Genomic DNA, 16,669 nt, shown 5'->3' with positions numbered 1-16,669 from the left:
ACAAAAAAAAAAAAAAAAAAGTCTAAACTTGATAAAAATGGATTCAGAGAAACTGAGCACCTTTGGGGGGAACTGCTTCTTAAATGGCAACTAGACTTTGCAGCAGAATGGGATTATTCTGGCCGGGACCATAGGACAAACTTTCTCCCATGTCTTCTGTTCATTTTGTTGGGAGGATCATGGCCCTGGTCCTGAACAAAATTAAAACTCTTGATTTTAGGTAATTGGAGGCAGATGTGTTTGCAATAAATAAAGAAAACAGGCCTGATCTAGAGTGTCAAACATTTGGGGTTTAATAAAACCTTTTGAGGCTCTGCTGTGATATATGCACACCCAAGGCAGTTATGTCCGCAGCTATGTAGGCTCAAGTAATACAGAGCTTATAAAACTTGCTCTATTTACCCAGCAATGTCCCCTTTGGAGGCTAATGCCTGCAAAGCATTTTGAGTTCCAAAAAAAAAAAAAAAAAAAAAAAAAGCCCCGGCAGTATAAGGTGCTGTTATGGGTTATGCAGCAGCTGTCAGAGTGACCAGACAGATTAAACTGGTTTAGAGAGGGTACTGTCTAGACATACTTTTTTAAAATTCTTGCCACTTGCAACAGGACATTTCTCTGTTTGAGCTGTTGCCACACCACTTAATATCATTAAGCATCTCTTAGCCATGTGGCCTGTTACCTGGATGCTCTGTTTAATGTTTGACAGTTTTAATTTTAACTGTTTCAGTTCACCTCAAGCCCAGTAATCAGAAATTGAACCATCTTCTAGACCCTGTTGCATGCTGAGCTCTGTTATGTCCAAATACATATGTGGGCTTTCTGGCCAACACCTAAATCAGTTTATTCACTCTTGTTAGGTGTCAGAATTCTTTGTTTTAAAATGGCTGCACCCATGGCATATAGAAGTTCCTGGGATTAAATCTGAGCTGCACTTTCGACCTGTGCTGTAGCTGCGGCAACGCTGGATCCTTTAATCCATTGCACCAAGCTGGGAATTGAACTTACACCTCCGTAGCAACCTGAGTGACTGCAGTTGGTTTCTTAACCCACTGCACCACTCGGGAACTCCTTGGTGTCAGAATTCTTGACAGTGGACACGCTAGCCAGTGATTTGATCTTAGTAAGAGTACTGTGGAAAAATCCATTAGTTCCACGGTCAGGAACCTCAATCGGTGCCTGACTGTGCATCCTGAGTTCAGAGAGACACCTTGAGCAGATCCTCAAAAAAAAAAAAAAAAAAAAAAAAAAAAAAAAAGGCATTCCTTTTATGGACTTTAAAATAATTTGAATGAGTTCTTCATTTAGTTTCAGTTCTTTGAATCAGGGAATGTGTTATTATTTTTGGTATAGTTCCATTTGCTGAACACTTATTGTATGTCATTGTCCTTTGTGTTCAGAGGTGTTCATGATGTCATTGTTTCTCTTGGGTACAACTGTTGAAAGACTGACTAAACATAGATGATTTCTCTTCGGTTTTTAATGACTGGAAGAGGAATGCATATAACTGGGTTGTTTTATACCTGTCTATTTGACATGTTACGTTTGTGCTTGTTGCAAGGTTAGTCAGAGGAATGTGTTACTAATTGCTTATTAAATGTTACTCTGCCTTTCCTTAGATCCAGCCAGTTGTGAAAAACCTATATCTATGTCATTGATTATGCATGCATGCATGCATGCATCCTTCCATCTGTCCATCCAGCAATTACTGAGCATAGATTGCCAAGCAGTGGGCTAGTTGTTGATGATAACAACAGAGGACAAAATTATCTATCCTTTATTCAATAGTTTCCACCTTTCTGGGTCAAGCTGCTATAAAATACATTATTTTGCTAATGTTAGGAAAGGTGATTTACACTTTTTTTGCTACTAATCTGTAATAGTAGTCCATGTTCTACTGGAAATTGCAGCAGGGGACATGTGACATACATTCTCCAAAGATGATTTACAGCTACAAAATGATTGAAGCCTCACAAAAAAGAGGAAAAGTCCCTGGCAGAAAAAGATAATGAGGGGATAAGACTAGATGAAAGGAGAAATCTCACTCCTGTAAGGCTTGTCTCCCTCTTGTCTTCTTTACACAATTTCTGAAACTTTCTTTTGCTAGAGCTACCTCCTTAGGCTTGAGCAAGTATTAAGTGACAGCTGGTTAACCTTATAAGTTCCTTTGTGTTGGGCACAAAGGGCAGGGTTGGTGGTACAAGGAGAAGGCTTTCCTCTTTCACCCACATGGCAGTCAGGATCTTTCTTTCCTTTCCTGTGCTGTAAATTGTGTATTACTCAATGGGGTAATTTTGGAGAGAGTATTCCTTGGTTTTCTTGTCTGACTTGGAGTTAGACACCTGATGTTGGGCATTTCAGGGCAGGGAGGAGAAGAAAGGCTCTACCTTGGTGGGTGAGTATGGGACAGATTATGAAACATGTTGACCTAAGCAAGGTCCTCCAAATCCTGTTGTGAAGGCAGCAACTTTTTGTTGGCTTAGGTTTATTTAGATGCAGCTCTCTCTTCAGCTTACAAAAGGATAGAGGAAGATGATTTGAAAGGTCTCTTTCATTGTTGTTATAGTTCTGTATTCCTCCCCAGCTTTGTTGAGCTATAATTAACAAGGAAAATTGTAAGAGGGGTTCCTGCTGTGGCACAATGAGATCAGCAATGTCTTGGGAGCAGTGGGACACAGGTTTGATCCCCGGCCCGGCACAGTGGGTTGAGGATCTGGCATTGCTGCAGCTGTGGCTTAGGTGACAACTGCAGCTCAGATATGATCCCCGGCCCAGGAATACCACGTGCCACGGGGCAGCCAAAAAAGGAAAAAAAGAAAAGAAGAAGAAGAAAAGAAAGAAAATTGTAAGATGTTTAATATGTGTACCCTGATAAGTTTATAGTCATATATTGTGAAAGGATTTCCACCATAAGATTAATGAACACATTCATCATTTCAGCTTTTTCTTTTTTTATGGTGAGAGCATTTAAGTTCTATTCTCATAGTAAATTTCAGTTTTGCAGTATAGTGTTATCACCAGTAGTTACCATGTTATACATTAGGTCCTTAAACTTCTACAAATGAAAGTTTGTATTCTTTTACTAACTTCTCTCTGTTTCCACCTGCCCCCCCCCCCAGGCCCTGGCAATCACTTTTCTATTCTTTGTTTCTGTGAGGTAGACTTTTTAAAAATTCCACATCTAAGTGATACCATGTATTTGTTTTTCTCTGTCTGACTTATTTCACTTAGCATAATGCCTGCCATTTTCATCTATGTTGCAAGTGACAGGATTTACTTTTTAAAAAATTTTATTTTTATTTTATTTTTTTTTAGGGCTGCATCCACAGCAAATGTAAGTTCCCAGGCTAGGGGTCAAATTGGAGCTGTAGCCGCTGGCATACACTACAGCCACAGCAACGCCAGATTGGAGCTGTTGCCTGGCAACTACATCATGGCTCACAGCAACACTGTATCCTTAACTCACTGAGTGAGTGGGGCCAGGGATCAAACCCATATCCTCAAGGATACTAGTCAGGTTCGTTACTGCTGAGCCATGATGGGAACTCCAGGATTTCCTTTTCTTTTTTCTTTTGTCTTTTTGTCTTTTTAGGGCCGCACCCTTGGCATATGGAGGCTCCCAGGCTAGGGGTCCAATTGGAGTTCCAGCTGTGGGCCTACGCCAGAGCCACAGCAATTCAGGATCTGAGCCACATCTGTGACCTACACCACAGCTCATGGTAATGCTGGATCCTTAACCCACTGAGCGAGGCCAGGGATAGAACCGGCAACCTCATGGTTCCTAGTCGGATTTGTTTCTGCTGTGCAATGATGGGAACTCCAGTATTTCCTTTTTAAATTTATTTTTATTTATGTATTTTTTTGTCTTTCTGTCTTTACTAGGGCCGCACCTGTGGCATGTGGAGATTCCCAGGCTAGGGGTCGAATTGGAGCTGTAGCCTCCAGCCTACACCACAGCCACAGCAACACCAGATCCAAGCCGCATCTGCGACCTATACCACAGCTCACGGCAACGCCAGATCGTTAATCCACTGAGTGAGGCCAGCTGTGGAACCTGCAACCTCATGGTTCTTAGCTGGATTCATTAACCACTGAACCATGACGGGAACTCCAATTTTTTTTTTGTCTTTTCTCGGGCCACTTCCCATGGCACATGGTGCTTCCCAGGCTAGGGGTCTAATCAGAGCTATAGCCACTGCCTATGCCACAGCCATAGCAAGGCGGGATCCAAGCCGTGTCTATGGCCTACACCACAGCTCAAGGCAATGCCAGATCCTTAACCCACTGAGTGAGGCCAGGGATTGAACGCAAGCTCATGGTTCCTAGTCGGATTCATTAACCACTCGCCATGACGGGAATTCCTTTCCTTTTTTAAAGGCTAAATAATATTCCATTTATAGTACACCAATGTATATTTGTATTTTATTACATCTATATAAATGTATACAATATGGACAATATTCCATATATTTATAAATATATAGCACATCTTTCTCTAGTCATCCATTGATGGACACTTAGGTTGTTTCCATACCTTGATAATCGTGAACAATGCTGCTGCAAACGTGGGAATACAGCAATCTCTTCGAGAATAGTGATTTCCTTTCTTATGGATATATATACCCAGAGTGGGATTGCTGGGTCATGGAGTTAGCTCTATATTTTGAAGAAGAGGAACTGACTGAACACATTGAGCACCAAGAAGAAGTTGTCCTTGGTGGTTGGTAGGGATTGGAGAACAGTGGTTCAGTGATGAGAGCTGGAAATTCAGGGCACAGAGCTTTGTGTTCTTAGGGGATCAGTATCTTATTGTCACTGATATTCTATCAAGTACCACCCTCTTAGGTTTGTGAAGAGGAAAGGTAACTAAAAGTGGTTTCATGACATTTTACAAATGAGGAAATGTTCTTTTTAGCCTGTGACCAATTTTTAGCTTGTGACTGATTTCTCTCTACAGGAGGAAGATAAGCAAAACTGTCAAATAGCTTGACGATCCCTGATAGTTTTATCCATAATCCCATTACCCTTTTACTCTTTCTCTATCCACTTTCCTTTTCAACTTTTCTTTAACTAGAGTCCCTGGTCCATCATTTGTCCCCTCCAGTTTTATTGAGATATTATTGACATATAATGTATGTAAGATTAAGATGTACAAGGTGTTTTGTTTGTTTTGTTTTGTTTTGTTTTTTGCTTTTTAGGGCCACACCCATGGCATATGGAAGGTTCCAGGCTAAAGGTCAAATCAGATCTGCAGCTGCCGGCCTATACCAGAGCCACAGCAACACAGGACCCGAGTTGCATCTGTCACCTACACCACAGCTCATAGCAATGCCAGATCCTTAACCCACTCAGCAAGGCCAGGGATTGAACCCGAGTCATTACGGATACTAGTCAGGTTAGTTACCGCTGAGCCACAGTGGGAACTCCTGAGGTGATGATTTGATATGCCCACACACAGCAAAAAGATTACCACAGTAAGGTTAGTTAACACTTCCACCCCCTTACATAATTACAGTTTTTTGGGTATGGTAGTAACATTTAAGATCTATTGTCTCAGAGTTCCTGCCCTGGCTCAGTGGAAACAAACTGGACTAGTATCCATGAGCTCACAGGTTCGACCCCTGGCTTTGCTCAGTGGGTTAAGGATCCAGATTGCCGTGAGCCATAGCATAGGTCACAGATATGGCTCAGATCTGGCATTGCTGTGACATAGGCCAGTGGCTATAGCTCCAATTTGACCCCTAGCCTGGGAACCTCCATATGCCCTAAAAAAAAAGTCCACTGTCTCAATAACTTTCAAATATCAATACAGTGTTGTTAGTTCTAGTCACCATGCTGCACATTAGCTCCCCAGAACTTATTCATTGTATTGCTGGGAGTTTTTACCTTTGCCTGGTCCATCTTTATAATCACTCTCTTCATATACAATCAGCTATCCCACCTCCACCCCTGCCCTGTTGATCGGGTTCAGTCTCCTAGCAAAACTTGGCCCAGGTTCAATGCCTCTGCTTATTCTACCCCTCCACCAATTCCTGCACCCAAGCAGCTGAATGTGACTGAAGGAAAGCACGGGATCATCCTAGCATGTCTTACTTTAAATTTATGATGTCACATCTCACGTGGACTCATGGGGTTGCCTGGAGAGCCTTCCACGTTTTCCCCAAGAACTCTCTCCTGCCCACTTTCCAAGATGGCCATTTAACACTTTGTCCAGTTGCTTCTGTATCATCAGTTTTCCCCCAGTCTTCTTGACCCCTCTTTGACATCTGCCCTTGCTGTTCCGCTGCTCTCTTCTACTGGGAATCTTTAATGACCCAAGTTAAAGAAGACCATTCATTACTTTGGTATGATCTCTGCTGGAACTTTACCTTATCAGAAAAACTTTCCTTGACTTCATCTACAGCAGCAGCACCTGCCTTTTTATATCTCCTTAATGTTTTTTTTTTTCTTTTTTCTATTTTCTTTTTTTAGGGCTGCACTCGTGGCATATGGAAGTTCCCAGGCGAGGGGTCAAATTGGAGCTGCAGCTTCCGGCCTACACCACAACCACAGCAACTCAGGATCTGAGCCAGGTCCATGACCTACACCACAGCTCACGGCAACACTGAATCCTTAGCCCACTGAGCAAAGCCAGGGATCGAACCCAAGTTGTCATGGGTACTAGTTGGGGTCGTTGCTGCTGAGCCACAATGGGAACTCCCCCTTAACAGTTTTAATCAGAGTGTCAGGTATTGTATATAGAGTGGTCTGTTTGCTTGCTGTGTGTCTCCTGAGTGACATATCAGCTCCACGAAGGCAGAGACATTATTGCTCTATCCCTAATGCCTGGACCTACATGCTTAATAAATATTTGTTGAATTTTTGGAATAGTGACAGGCATTGAGTCCTACAAAGTTAAAGGATATATAAGTAAGGATTAGAAGAAATATGTATTTTTTTTAGTTAAAAAAACTTGTTAATGGTAGACGGAAAGGAATGTATGTGGAGATTACTGTCTAGAAGCAGAAAAGGGAGGTCTCAGAGTTCTTGGGTAGCTTTCATGCTTCCTTTCTCCCCATCATTCGAGGAGAGTACCCTGTTGCAGTCACCCTGTGTTGAAAGCCAAGGGGAGTGACTAAGGGGAAAATCTCCAGTGGATTTTGTGGGCTCTTGTTTGGGGGCTCCAGGGGTGCCTTCATGATGAGGGTGGGGCCTCTAAGTATTCCTAGAAAATTAAAATTAGTGAAACAAAGAAACTGGTGATCTTCAAGCGGTATAGGTTCCCCAAAGCTACACCCTTGAAGCATCACAGATGATACTTTGTGAACTTAACTCTTGGGATGATGGTAATGATAACTATTCCTTTCATGTGTTACTTTTCTGACTCCTTGATCGATCTCTCATTTCCCAGTCCCCTTTAGAATCAGATTGAGAACACTGATGTCACGCTTTCCTGTTTCTTGGGTCCCTCCTGTGTAAGGAGAACAGATGCAGGAGTGGGTTTCTGTGCCTCTCACTTAGCATTGTTGTCAGTTCTAATCAATGATGTGGAAGAATAGAAAGAAAACCATGCCAACATAATGACTTCTCCTGTTTAGTGTTATGAGGTAGAAAGAGATTAGGATACTCCTTTTATTTATTTATTTATTTAGGGCTGCACCTTCAGCATATGGAAGTTTCCAGGCTAGGAGTTAAATCGGAGCTACAGCTGCCAGTCTACCCCACAGGTCACAGCAATGCCAGATCCTTAACCTACTGAGGGAGGTCAGGGATCGAACCTACATCCTCATGGATACTAGTTGGATTCCTTTCCACTAAGCCACAAAGGGAACTCCTTTTAAGTGCTGTTAAGTATTTCAGTGTGCTTTCCCTGAGATAAATCTTTAATGATCTCCAGAAAACAGAAGGAGGATGTTTCCTGCCCTTGTAGATATCAATGCGACTTTAACAAAAATCTGTATTACCCGAACTTTCACTCCCAGGAAACTTGATGCATGATAGTTATCTGATGTAACTGTGATTCCAAAAGTTTGAAATGTAGGCATGTGGTGGGCTTGTCAGGCTGCAAAGCACATATTGCACAACTTTAGTTATAAAATTTGTCTTAAAGGGCCAATCATGATTTTGGCGTTGGGGTCATTTCAAAGGATTTGCTTTTGCACTCAATGCATTTCTTCACGTTCCCTTTGATTTCTTCTTGCCTAGAGGGAGAAGAAGATGAGGATGAAGAGGATGAAGAGGAGGAAGATGAAGAGGAGGAAGACGAAGAGGAAGATGAGGAAGATAAAGATGCAGACTCCCTGGACGAGGGCCTGGGTGGTGACACCGAGCCACCCGGGTTCACCCTTCCTGGCCTCATGTCTCAGGAACCTGGCTCAGAGCAGGGCAATGTGGTCCCTTTGGAGGGGGCCACCTACCAGGTGCCAGATGCCATCGAGTGGGAACAACAGAATCAGGGCCTGGGTAAGAGTCCTGTGTTTCTCTCCTCCCTCCGCTGCTTTTACTTTTCTTAGGTGACAGCTTCCTTTCATTGGCATTAATCATGGAGAAAAATGGGTTTTCTGTTTATGGGTGTTTCATTTGGGAAAAAGTTCTCAGTTTTTTTCTTCAATGTTTATATTTAATGCTATTCAATGGCTGGGCTCCGAACAGCCTCCATCTGCCCACGAAGAGTATGGTTACCTCATTTGTGGAAGAAATTCCACCCTCTCCTCCCAGCTGGAGGACAGCTGGCAGCTTTGGGAGGACTTCCAAATGGGGGGAAATTGTGTGTAACCAGCCTGTTGAACAAGCGGCACAAATGGACCAGAGTCCGAAAACAAATGTATTTTGTCAGCCTCTATCCTGCTAGCACTTCTTCCCTGGGGAATCCTTCCCTCACTTCTGGGTGAGCTTTTAGCAGTCCCATGACTTTTCTGTTCATTCCCGTGGTTGCATTTCAGTGTCCAGTACAATCTTCTTTCAGCAGCTGGGGGCTAGACAACCCCAAGCCTGCTCTCTTGTCCGTTTCTTGACTTTTTGGTGAGAGTCTCTGAGGATGCAGGCTGACCCCAGCGCTGTCGCTCTCCCCACTGTCAGCAGGGATACTACTCTGCCTGGCTCCTCTTAGCTTTTTCTGGAGAGATGCTATTAGGCCCTAGTTGATTCTTGGAGGCCTCACTCTCTTGACCTGAGGGGACGTGACCTCTTCTCCAAAGTACTCTCTTCCTTGAATTTCTCTTAGTCTTTCTTTCTTTATTTATTTACTTTTTGGGGCTGCACCATGGCATATGGAAGTTCCCAGGCAAGGGGTCAAATTGGAGCTACAGCTGCTGACATACACCACAGGCACAGCAATGGCAGATCTGAGGCACAGCAATGCCAGATCCGAGCTGCGTCTGCCACCTGTACTACAGCTCACGGCAGCACTGGATCCTTAACCCACTGAGTGAGACCAGGGATTGAACCCGCATCCTTTCGGATACTAGCTGGTTTTGTTACCTCTGAGCCATGATGGAATTCACTCTCTTAGTCTTTAAAAAAAAGGCCCCTTAACACCTTCAGTGTAGCAGAGGTTAGACTTAAGAGGCATACTATCAGTGTTTGAAGTATTTCACTGAAGACTTGAAGGTCAGCCTTGGACTTGGCTCTGGAATATCATTCTAGTGTATCTTGGTGCCTCAGTTGAAACTTTCAATTTAGAATCTTATTACATATGGTTACTGAAAGATTGGTCTCCTCTCCTCCTGTGAAATCTCTTTCAGATTAGTAATGAGAAAGGTTATGTGTATAAAAGTGAGTATGGAGTGGGAAAATCACATCATCTGTTTATGGCATAATGGTGTAATTTAAAACAAGCTCTTACTCTTTTTTAAAAGCTCAGACTGAATTGGTAAAATCTTTAAGGGTTTGAAGCCTAAGGAGGAATCCTTTTCACAATCCATAACACAAAAGAAATGTGCATAAGGATGTTTGATGTTATCTTTTCTTTCTTTATAGAGTATTTGATGACATGTCCTTTAGATGTGGTTCATTTATCCAAAAAAATGGAACCACCTCTATTTCCTTTGCAAAGCGTTCGAAATACAGAGAAAAACAAGGCAGTGCCTTTTCTTGATTAGAGCAAAGAACACTTGTAAAGGTTTCAGTGCAGGGCAGGTGAATTCTATAATAAAAGTAGGTTATAGGAGGGCAGAGCAGAAATGTAGGAAGGGGACATTTAGAGAAGCTTGGAGAATTCAGATCTGTCACTTGAAGGAGATATAAATAGGAGATGGCTTGCTGGGGAAAGAGGCTAAAGAAAGAACATACATAAAGGCATTGGAGGGATGAAAGAGCATGGCATATAGAGATGGGTTAGCAAAGACTGTTGTATCTTGGAGTTCCCTCATGGCTCAGTGAAGTACAGATCTGGCATTGTCATCGCTGTGGCTCTGGTTATAGCTATGGTGTGGGTTTGGTCCCTGGCCAAGGAACTTCGGCATGCCAAAAAAAAAAAAAAAAAAAAGATTATTGTAAGTGGGTAAAAAGAAGCTCTAGGAGATTTGCCAGCTGACAAGCCTGGAAAAGTAAGCAAGGATGCATCACAAAGAGCTCTGATGGCCAAGTTTAACTTTTCCTTTATGAAAACCGTTCTGGTGATAGTGCCGTGGAGGAAGAGGGGAGGAGTATGAGATTGGGGAGAGAAAAAGGCCACTTAAGAGACCAAGAGAGTGTCCATTGAGAAATGAAGGCAGAGAAAGTTGGATGAAGAAAAAGGGAACCAACTTGGGAGCTTTTAGTAACTAGTACTAACTGATTTGAGCAGGTGAGAGTTGAGGATGACTTCTTGGTGTTTAGGTTGGGCAAACAGGTGAATAGTGATGCCTTCAGTGAGGAGAGGGAATGGAGGAAGTGACGTGAACTTGGCACGTTGTGTGGGGGGATCATGAGCCAGTGAGGGGCATGTAGAATATGAGGAGCCTGTGGGGTGTCCAGGCCTTGAATTCAGGAAAGAAGTCTGGGACTGAGAAATTAGTCTGGTGTTGTCACCCTCCACTGTGGCATAGAGGTTGTAGTTGAAACATAGCAGGGATTGCCTGTAGAATAGGGTGATGGTAAGGAGAGAAGGTGATGGGCGGTGGGGGCGCTTTCCCTGGGCAGACAGAAGGTGTCAGTACATATGCATACAACACTGTACTCACTAAAGTGGTTTCTGAAGAAATTCAGTATGTACCGAATTTGTTCAGAAAATAATTACTGAGGCGTTCCCGTCATGACTCTGCAGAAACAAATCTGACTAGCATTCATGAGGATGCAGGTTCAATCACTGGCCTTGCTCAGCAGATTAAAGGATACAGCATTGCTGTGAGCTGTGGTGTAGGTTACAGACATGGCTGAGATCCTTTGTTGCTGTGGCTGTGGCGTAGGAAACAGCTACAGCTCTGATTCGACCCCTAGCCTGGGAACCTCCATACGCCCTGGGTGCGGCCCTAAGAAGACCAAAAAAATAAGAAAGAAAATAATTACTTAATCATTATTTTAAAAACACAGTTTCAAAGGAAACTGCTAAAATATGGATGTATCAAAATGTTATTAATATCAAAATATTATCAAACAAGATGGTATGAAACCCGGGAAGCCTGGGAACATGTGAATAAATATTTAGTCTGAAATGTGCCTCTTCTATGTCAGCTGGTTGAAATGGACAAAATAAAATACAAAATACCAATATAACTTATTACAGAGGTTAAACACAAAGACAAGAATCTACATAGCAAGTGACTCCTTGGGTAGTGGATTTAAAATCTGGAAGTATCCTGCATAGCTGAACAGTCTTTTAAATATGGATTGGCTGAATATTTAGGGACTCTTCCACTTGATTAGAGAGAGGGTTACTTTTGTACGGAGGTACTGTATGGAGGTCATATGGCATCTATTCCTAGATTGTGGTCAAGGAAGCTACTTTCCCCCTCTTAGGAAGTTGGCTTGACATCTATGATAATTTGAAGCAGTTGGAGGGCTGTGAGTCTTAGAAAAAATATGTAGAGGATATTAATTCAGGGTTAACATGATCATTTAGGGAGTAGGTTACCATGTTCCACACACAGTTGTTTTTTTTTTTTTTGTTTTGTTTTGTTTTTTTGGGCCGCACTGGTGGCACATGGAATTCCCAGGCTAGGGGTCCAATGGAGCTGCAGCTGCGAGCATACACCGCAGCCACAGCAACGGGGGATCTGAGCCACATCTGTGACCTATACCACAGGTCCTTAATGCCGGATCCTTAATCCACTGAGGGATTGAACCCGAGTCTTCAAGGACACTAGTCAGGTTCATTACCACTGAGCTACAACGGGAACTCCAGGAGTCAAATTTTTAAGAAATCAGCTTTATTGAGGTATAAATGATGTATAGTAAGCTGTGCTCAGGAGTCAGAGTTTTAAGAAATCAGCTTTATTGAGGTATAAATGATGTATAGTAAGCTGTGCTCACATGGAACATGCAATTCCATGAGTCTTGACAGTTGGATACACCCAGGCAGCCTCTATCTCCTTAAAAATGCAAACATTTCCATCACTTCCCTTTGTCCCCTCAGTGACTCCTCATGCCCTTTGCAAACCATCCCTCTCTGTCCCCAGCCCCAGATGTACTTTTGTTAGTATAGATAAGTTTGTGTTTTTTAGAATTTTATATAAATGGAATCATATATACCTTTTTTTTTGTATCTGGCTTTTCTCTCTCACTGTCTTTTCTTTTCCTGTGGTCTTTTTGTCTTTTCTAGGGCTTCACACGAGGCACATGGAGGTTCCTAGGCTAGGGGTCCAAGCGGAGCTGTAGCTGACAGCCCATGCCAGAGCCATAGCAACGTGGGATCCAAGCTGTGTCTGTGCGCTACACCACAGCAACACCAGATCCTTAACGCACTGAGCGAGGCAATCTCATCGTTCCTAGTTGGATTCATTAACCACTGAGCCACGACAGGAACTCCTGGCTTCTCTTAATTGGTTTAATTATTTTGAATTTCAACTATGTTGTCTGTATCAGTAATTTGTTCCCTTTGCAGGGCTGAGTAGTATTCGGTTGTAAGGTTGTACTACATTTTGTTTATCTAGTCAACTGTTGATGAACATTTGGATTTTCCTGGTTTTTGGCTACTAACAGTTAAATTTTAAGGTGTATGAGGTATGAGGCACAGGACAAATAACCCTGTTGTCTTCCTGTCCTGCCTCCTGATTCCAGCCTCCATGCATGGCTAAGGTTTCTTAAATTAGTGATGTCAATTTAGTGTTTTGTTGTACTTTTAAAAATTTCTCCAAGTCCAAAACATTACTTGAGATTTTTTTCTTTTTATAAAATTTGCCGTTTTCTTGCATGTCTCTTATGTTTTATTGCTGTTTCTTTTCCTGATAGATTCCGTTTGCCAACATGTTTTGAGCATTTTAGGTTTCATGGGAACCAAGTCAAGGAACAAATCTTTCAAGCCCTTTTTTTTTCTTTAAATGATTTTTATTTTTTCCATTATAGTTGGTTTACAATGTTCTGTGAATTTCTACTGTATAGCAAAGTGACCCAGTCACACCTACACTTATATTCCTTTTTTTCACATTATCATGCTCCATCGTAAGTGACTAGATATAGTTCCCAGTGATATACAACAGGATCTCATTGCTTATCCATTCCAAAGGCAATAGCTTACATCTACTAACCCAAGAATCCTAGTCTATCCCACTCCCTCCCCCTTTCCCTTGGCAACCACAAGTCTGTCCTCCATGCCATGAGTTTCTTTTCTGTGGAAGGGTTCATCTGTGCCGTATATTAGATTCCAGATCTAAGTGATATCATGCGGCATTTGTCTTTTTCTTTCTGACTTAATTCACTTAGTATGAGAGTCTCTAGTTCCATCTATGGTGCTGCAAATGGCATTATTGTGTTCTTCTTATGGCTGAGTAGTATTCCACAATGTATACATACCACATCTTCTTAATCCATTCATCTGTCAATGAACATTTAGGTTGTTTCATGACTCGTCTATTGTGAATAGTGCTGCCATGAACATACAGGTGCATGTGTCTTTTCCAAGTAAAGTTTTGTCTGGATATATGCCCAAGAGTGGGATTGCTGGGTCATATGGTAGTTCTATATTTAGTTTTCTGAGTTACCTCCACAATGTTTTCCATAGTGGCTGTACCAATTTACATTCCCACCAACAGTGCAAGAGCATTCCATTTTCTCCACACCCCCTCCAGCATTTGTTATTTGTGGACTTATTAATGATGGCCATTCTGAATGGTATGAGGTGGTATCTCATGGTAGTTTTGATTTGCATTTCTCTAATGATCAGTGATGTTGAGCATTTTTTCATGGGCTTGTTGGCCATCTATATATCTACCTTGGAGAAATATCTATTCAGGTCTTTTGGCCATTTTTCAGTTGGGTTGTTGATTTTTTTCTTGTTAATTTGTATAAGTTGCTTATATATTCTAGAGATTAAGCCCCTGTCAGTTGCATCATTTGAAACTGTTTTCTCCCATTATGTAGGTTGTCTTTTTTTTTCTATGGTTTCCTTTGCTGTGCAAAAGCTTGTCAGTTTGATTTGGTCTCATTGGTTTATTTTTGCTTTTATTCCTGTTTTCTTTTTATTTCCTTATCTTTTTAGGGTCACATCTACAGCATATGGAAGTTCCCAGGCTAGGGGTCAAATTGGAGCTATAGCTGCTGGCCTACGCCGGAGTCACAGAAATGCCAGATCCGAGCCAAGTCTGTGACCTACACCACAGCTCACAGCAATGCCAGATCCTTAACCCACAGAGTGAGCTCAGGGATTGATCCTGAGTCCTAATGGATACCATTTGGAGGAGCCATGACGGAAACTCCAAGCCCTTCTTTTTTTCCCCACTGTGGGAAGATTAGATTGGAGTTGTGTCTTGGCTGAAGATTTTTTTAGCTAACCAACTTTTTCTTAGAGTGGCAGGAATATCTCCTAGTAACTCAAAACTAGTGAGAACTTCTGGATCAATATTCATTGATACAGTTTCCTAAATTCTCTCAGATCACGCGAAATAGAGGGAAACCTCCTCTGTTTGTCATGGATTTTGTGGTACCTAGAATAAAGGCTCCCTAAGGATGTTTATGTCTTAATCTTTGGGACCGGTGACAATGTTATCTTATTGGGCAAAAGGACTTTGCTGTTATGATTAAGTGAAAGACCTTGAGATGGGGAGGTTATCCTGGATTTTTTGCATAGGCCCAGTGTAGTCACAAGTGTCCTTATAAGCAAGAAGTAGGAGGGTCAGGGAGTTCCTGTTGTGGCTCAGTAGGTTACAAACCCAACTAGTATCCATGAGGATGAGGATTCGATCCTTGGCTTCACTCAGTGGGTTAAGGGTCCTAGGTTTCTGGGGCTGTGGTGTAGGTCAGTAGCTGCAGCTCCAATTTGACCTCTAGCCTGGGAACTTCCATATGCCACAGGTGCAGCCCTGAAAAGCAAAAAAAAAAAAAAAAAGAAGAAGAAAATAGGAGGTCAGAGTCAGAGAAGGAGATGTGATGACAGAGGCAGAGATCAGGGTGATGTAGTCATGAGCATGGAATTCTGGAAGCCTCCAGAAGAGGTAATGAGACAGATTCTCCCCTTTAGCCTCTAGAAGGAACATGACCCTGCTGACACCTTGATTTTAATCCCTCAAGACTCCATTTTAGACTTTTGACCTGCAGAACTGTAAGATAGTATGAGCCTTTAAGTTTATGGTAATTTGTTAAAGCAGAAAAAGGAAACTAATACAGATTTCAATAAGTATTTCATGAGCAGTTTCACATTATTTTATATTTTATTATTTTTAAAAAACATGTATATGTTCAGTTATACATATATATGCATTCTTTTTTATATTCTTTTCTGTATGATTTTATTCCACAGGATATTGAATATAATTCCCTGTGCTATACAGTAGGACTCTGTTGTTTATCCATCCTATTTGTAATTGTTTGCATTGAGCAGTTTCATTTTAGAAAGTAGATCTATGTGGCAGCTGTACTCTGTGTGTGAATGTTGTACACTAGTTTTTTCTTAATGAATCATTAAAATGCAAAGATTTGGACCTTTAAAAAGGAATCTGGTTTAATATAATTATACTTTGGCCATCTTATCCATTCCTATTTTTAAGTGTGTTATTTTATTTATAGATTATCACATCCTATTTTGCAATATGAATGGTATTCCAACGCAAATGCTAAAACCCATAGAAACCTTTAAAATGAACAGATTGGAGTGGGTTGGGAGTGGCTAAAAATAATATAGACACTGAATAGATTATCGTTTCATTTTCTGTGAAGTAGCAGGAGCAGAAAACTTAGATGACTTTCTAAGGCAAAGCCAAATTCATGGTTTAATTCTCTGCACTTTTGTCTTCTGTACTGTCACATTCCCATTGCCTCAAAGTTTTGGAGAGAGAGTTCAGTTTCTTCATCTTGCTCTTGGGAGGTGTGACTGACCCGTGGATTGTCAGGACAGAGAATCAGGAGTGAAAAGTTCCATGTTATGGTTGAGGTGCCTTGATTGATTGGTAAAATGCTAGTAGCATAGAGGAAGCTCTTTACTCACATATGCAGAATCAATTTCTTCTCTGATCCAACAAGTTCATTTTCAGATTTATCCCTAAGAACCTGTACAGAGAGCCGATGCTGTGACCCATATCACTTCTTATCCTTTCACTGTGATAAATCACACATATATCCTTTTAAG

General features: G+C 41.7%; 1 protein-coding gene across 2 annotated transcripts in view; it reads left to right on the top strand.

Annotated features, from left to right (window-relative positions):
* C1H14orf37 (uncharacterized protein C14orf37 homolog) overlaps positions 1-16,669 on the top strand; it is a 140,572-nt gene that overhangs the window by 48,377 nt on the left and 75,526 nt on the right. For both annotated transcript variants that reach the window (NM_001244542.1, XM_021072858.1), the window contains 1 exon segment: positions 8,179-8,436. In NM_001244542.1, the coding sequence (NP_001231471.1) occupies positions 8,179-8,436 (258 nt within the window).

Source organism: Sus scrofa, chromosome 1, assembly GCF_000003025.6.
Source record: "Sus scrofa isolate TJ Tabasco breed Duroc chromosome 1, Sscrofa11.1, whole genome shotgun sequence".
Classification (NCBI taxonomy): domain Eukaryota; kingdom Metazoa; phylum Chordata; class Mammalia; order Artiodactyla; family Suidae; genus Sus; species Sus scrofa.
The sequence above is the reverse complement of the archived record's forward strand: the minus strand, read 5'-3'. Positions and strand labels throughout refer to the sequence as shown.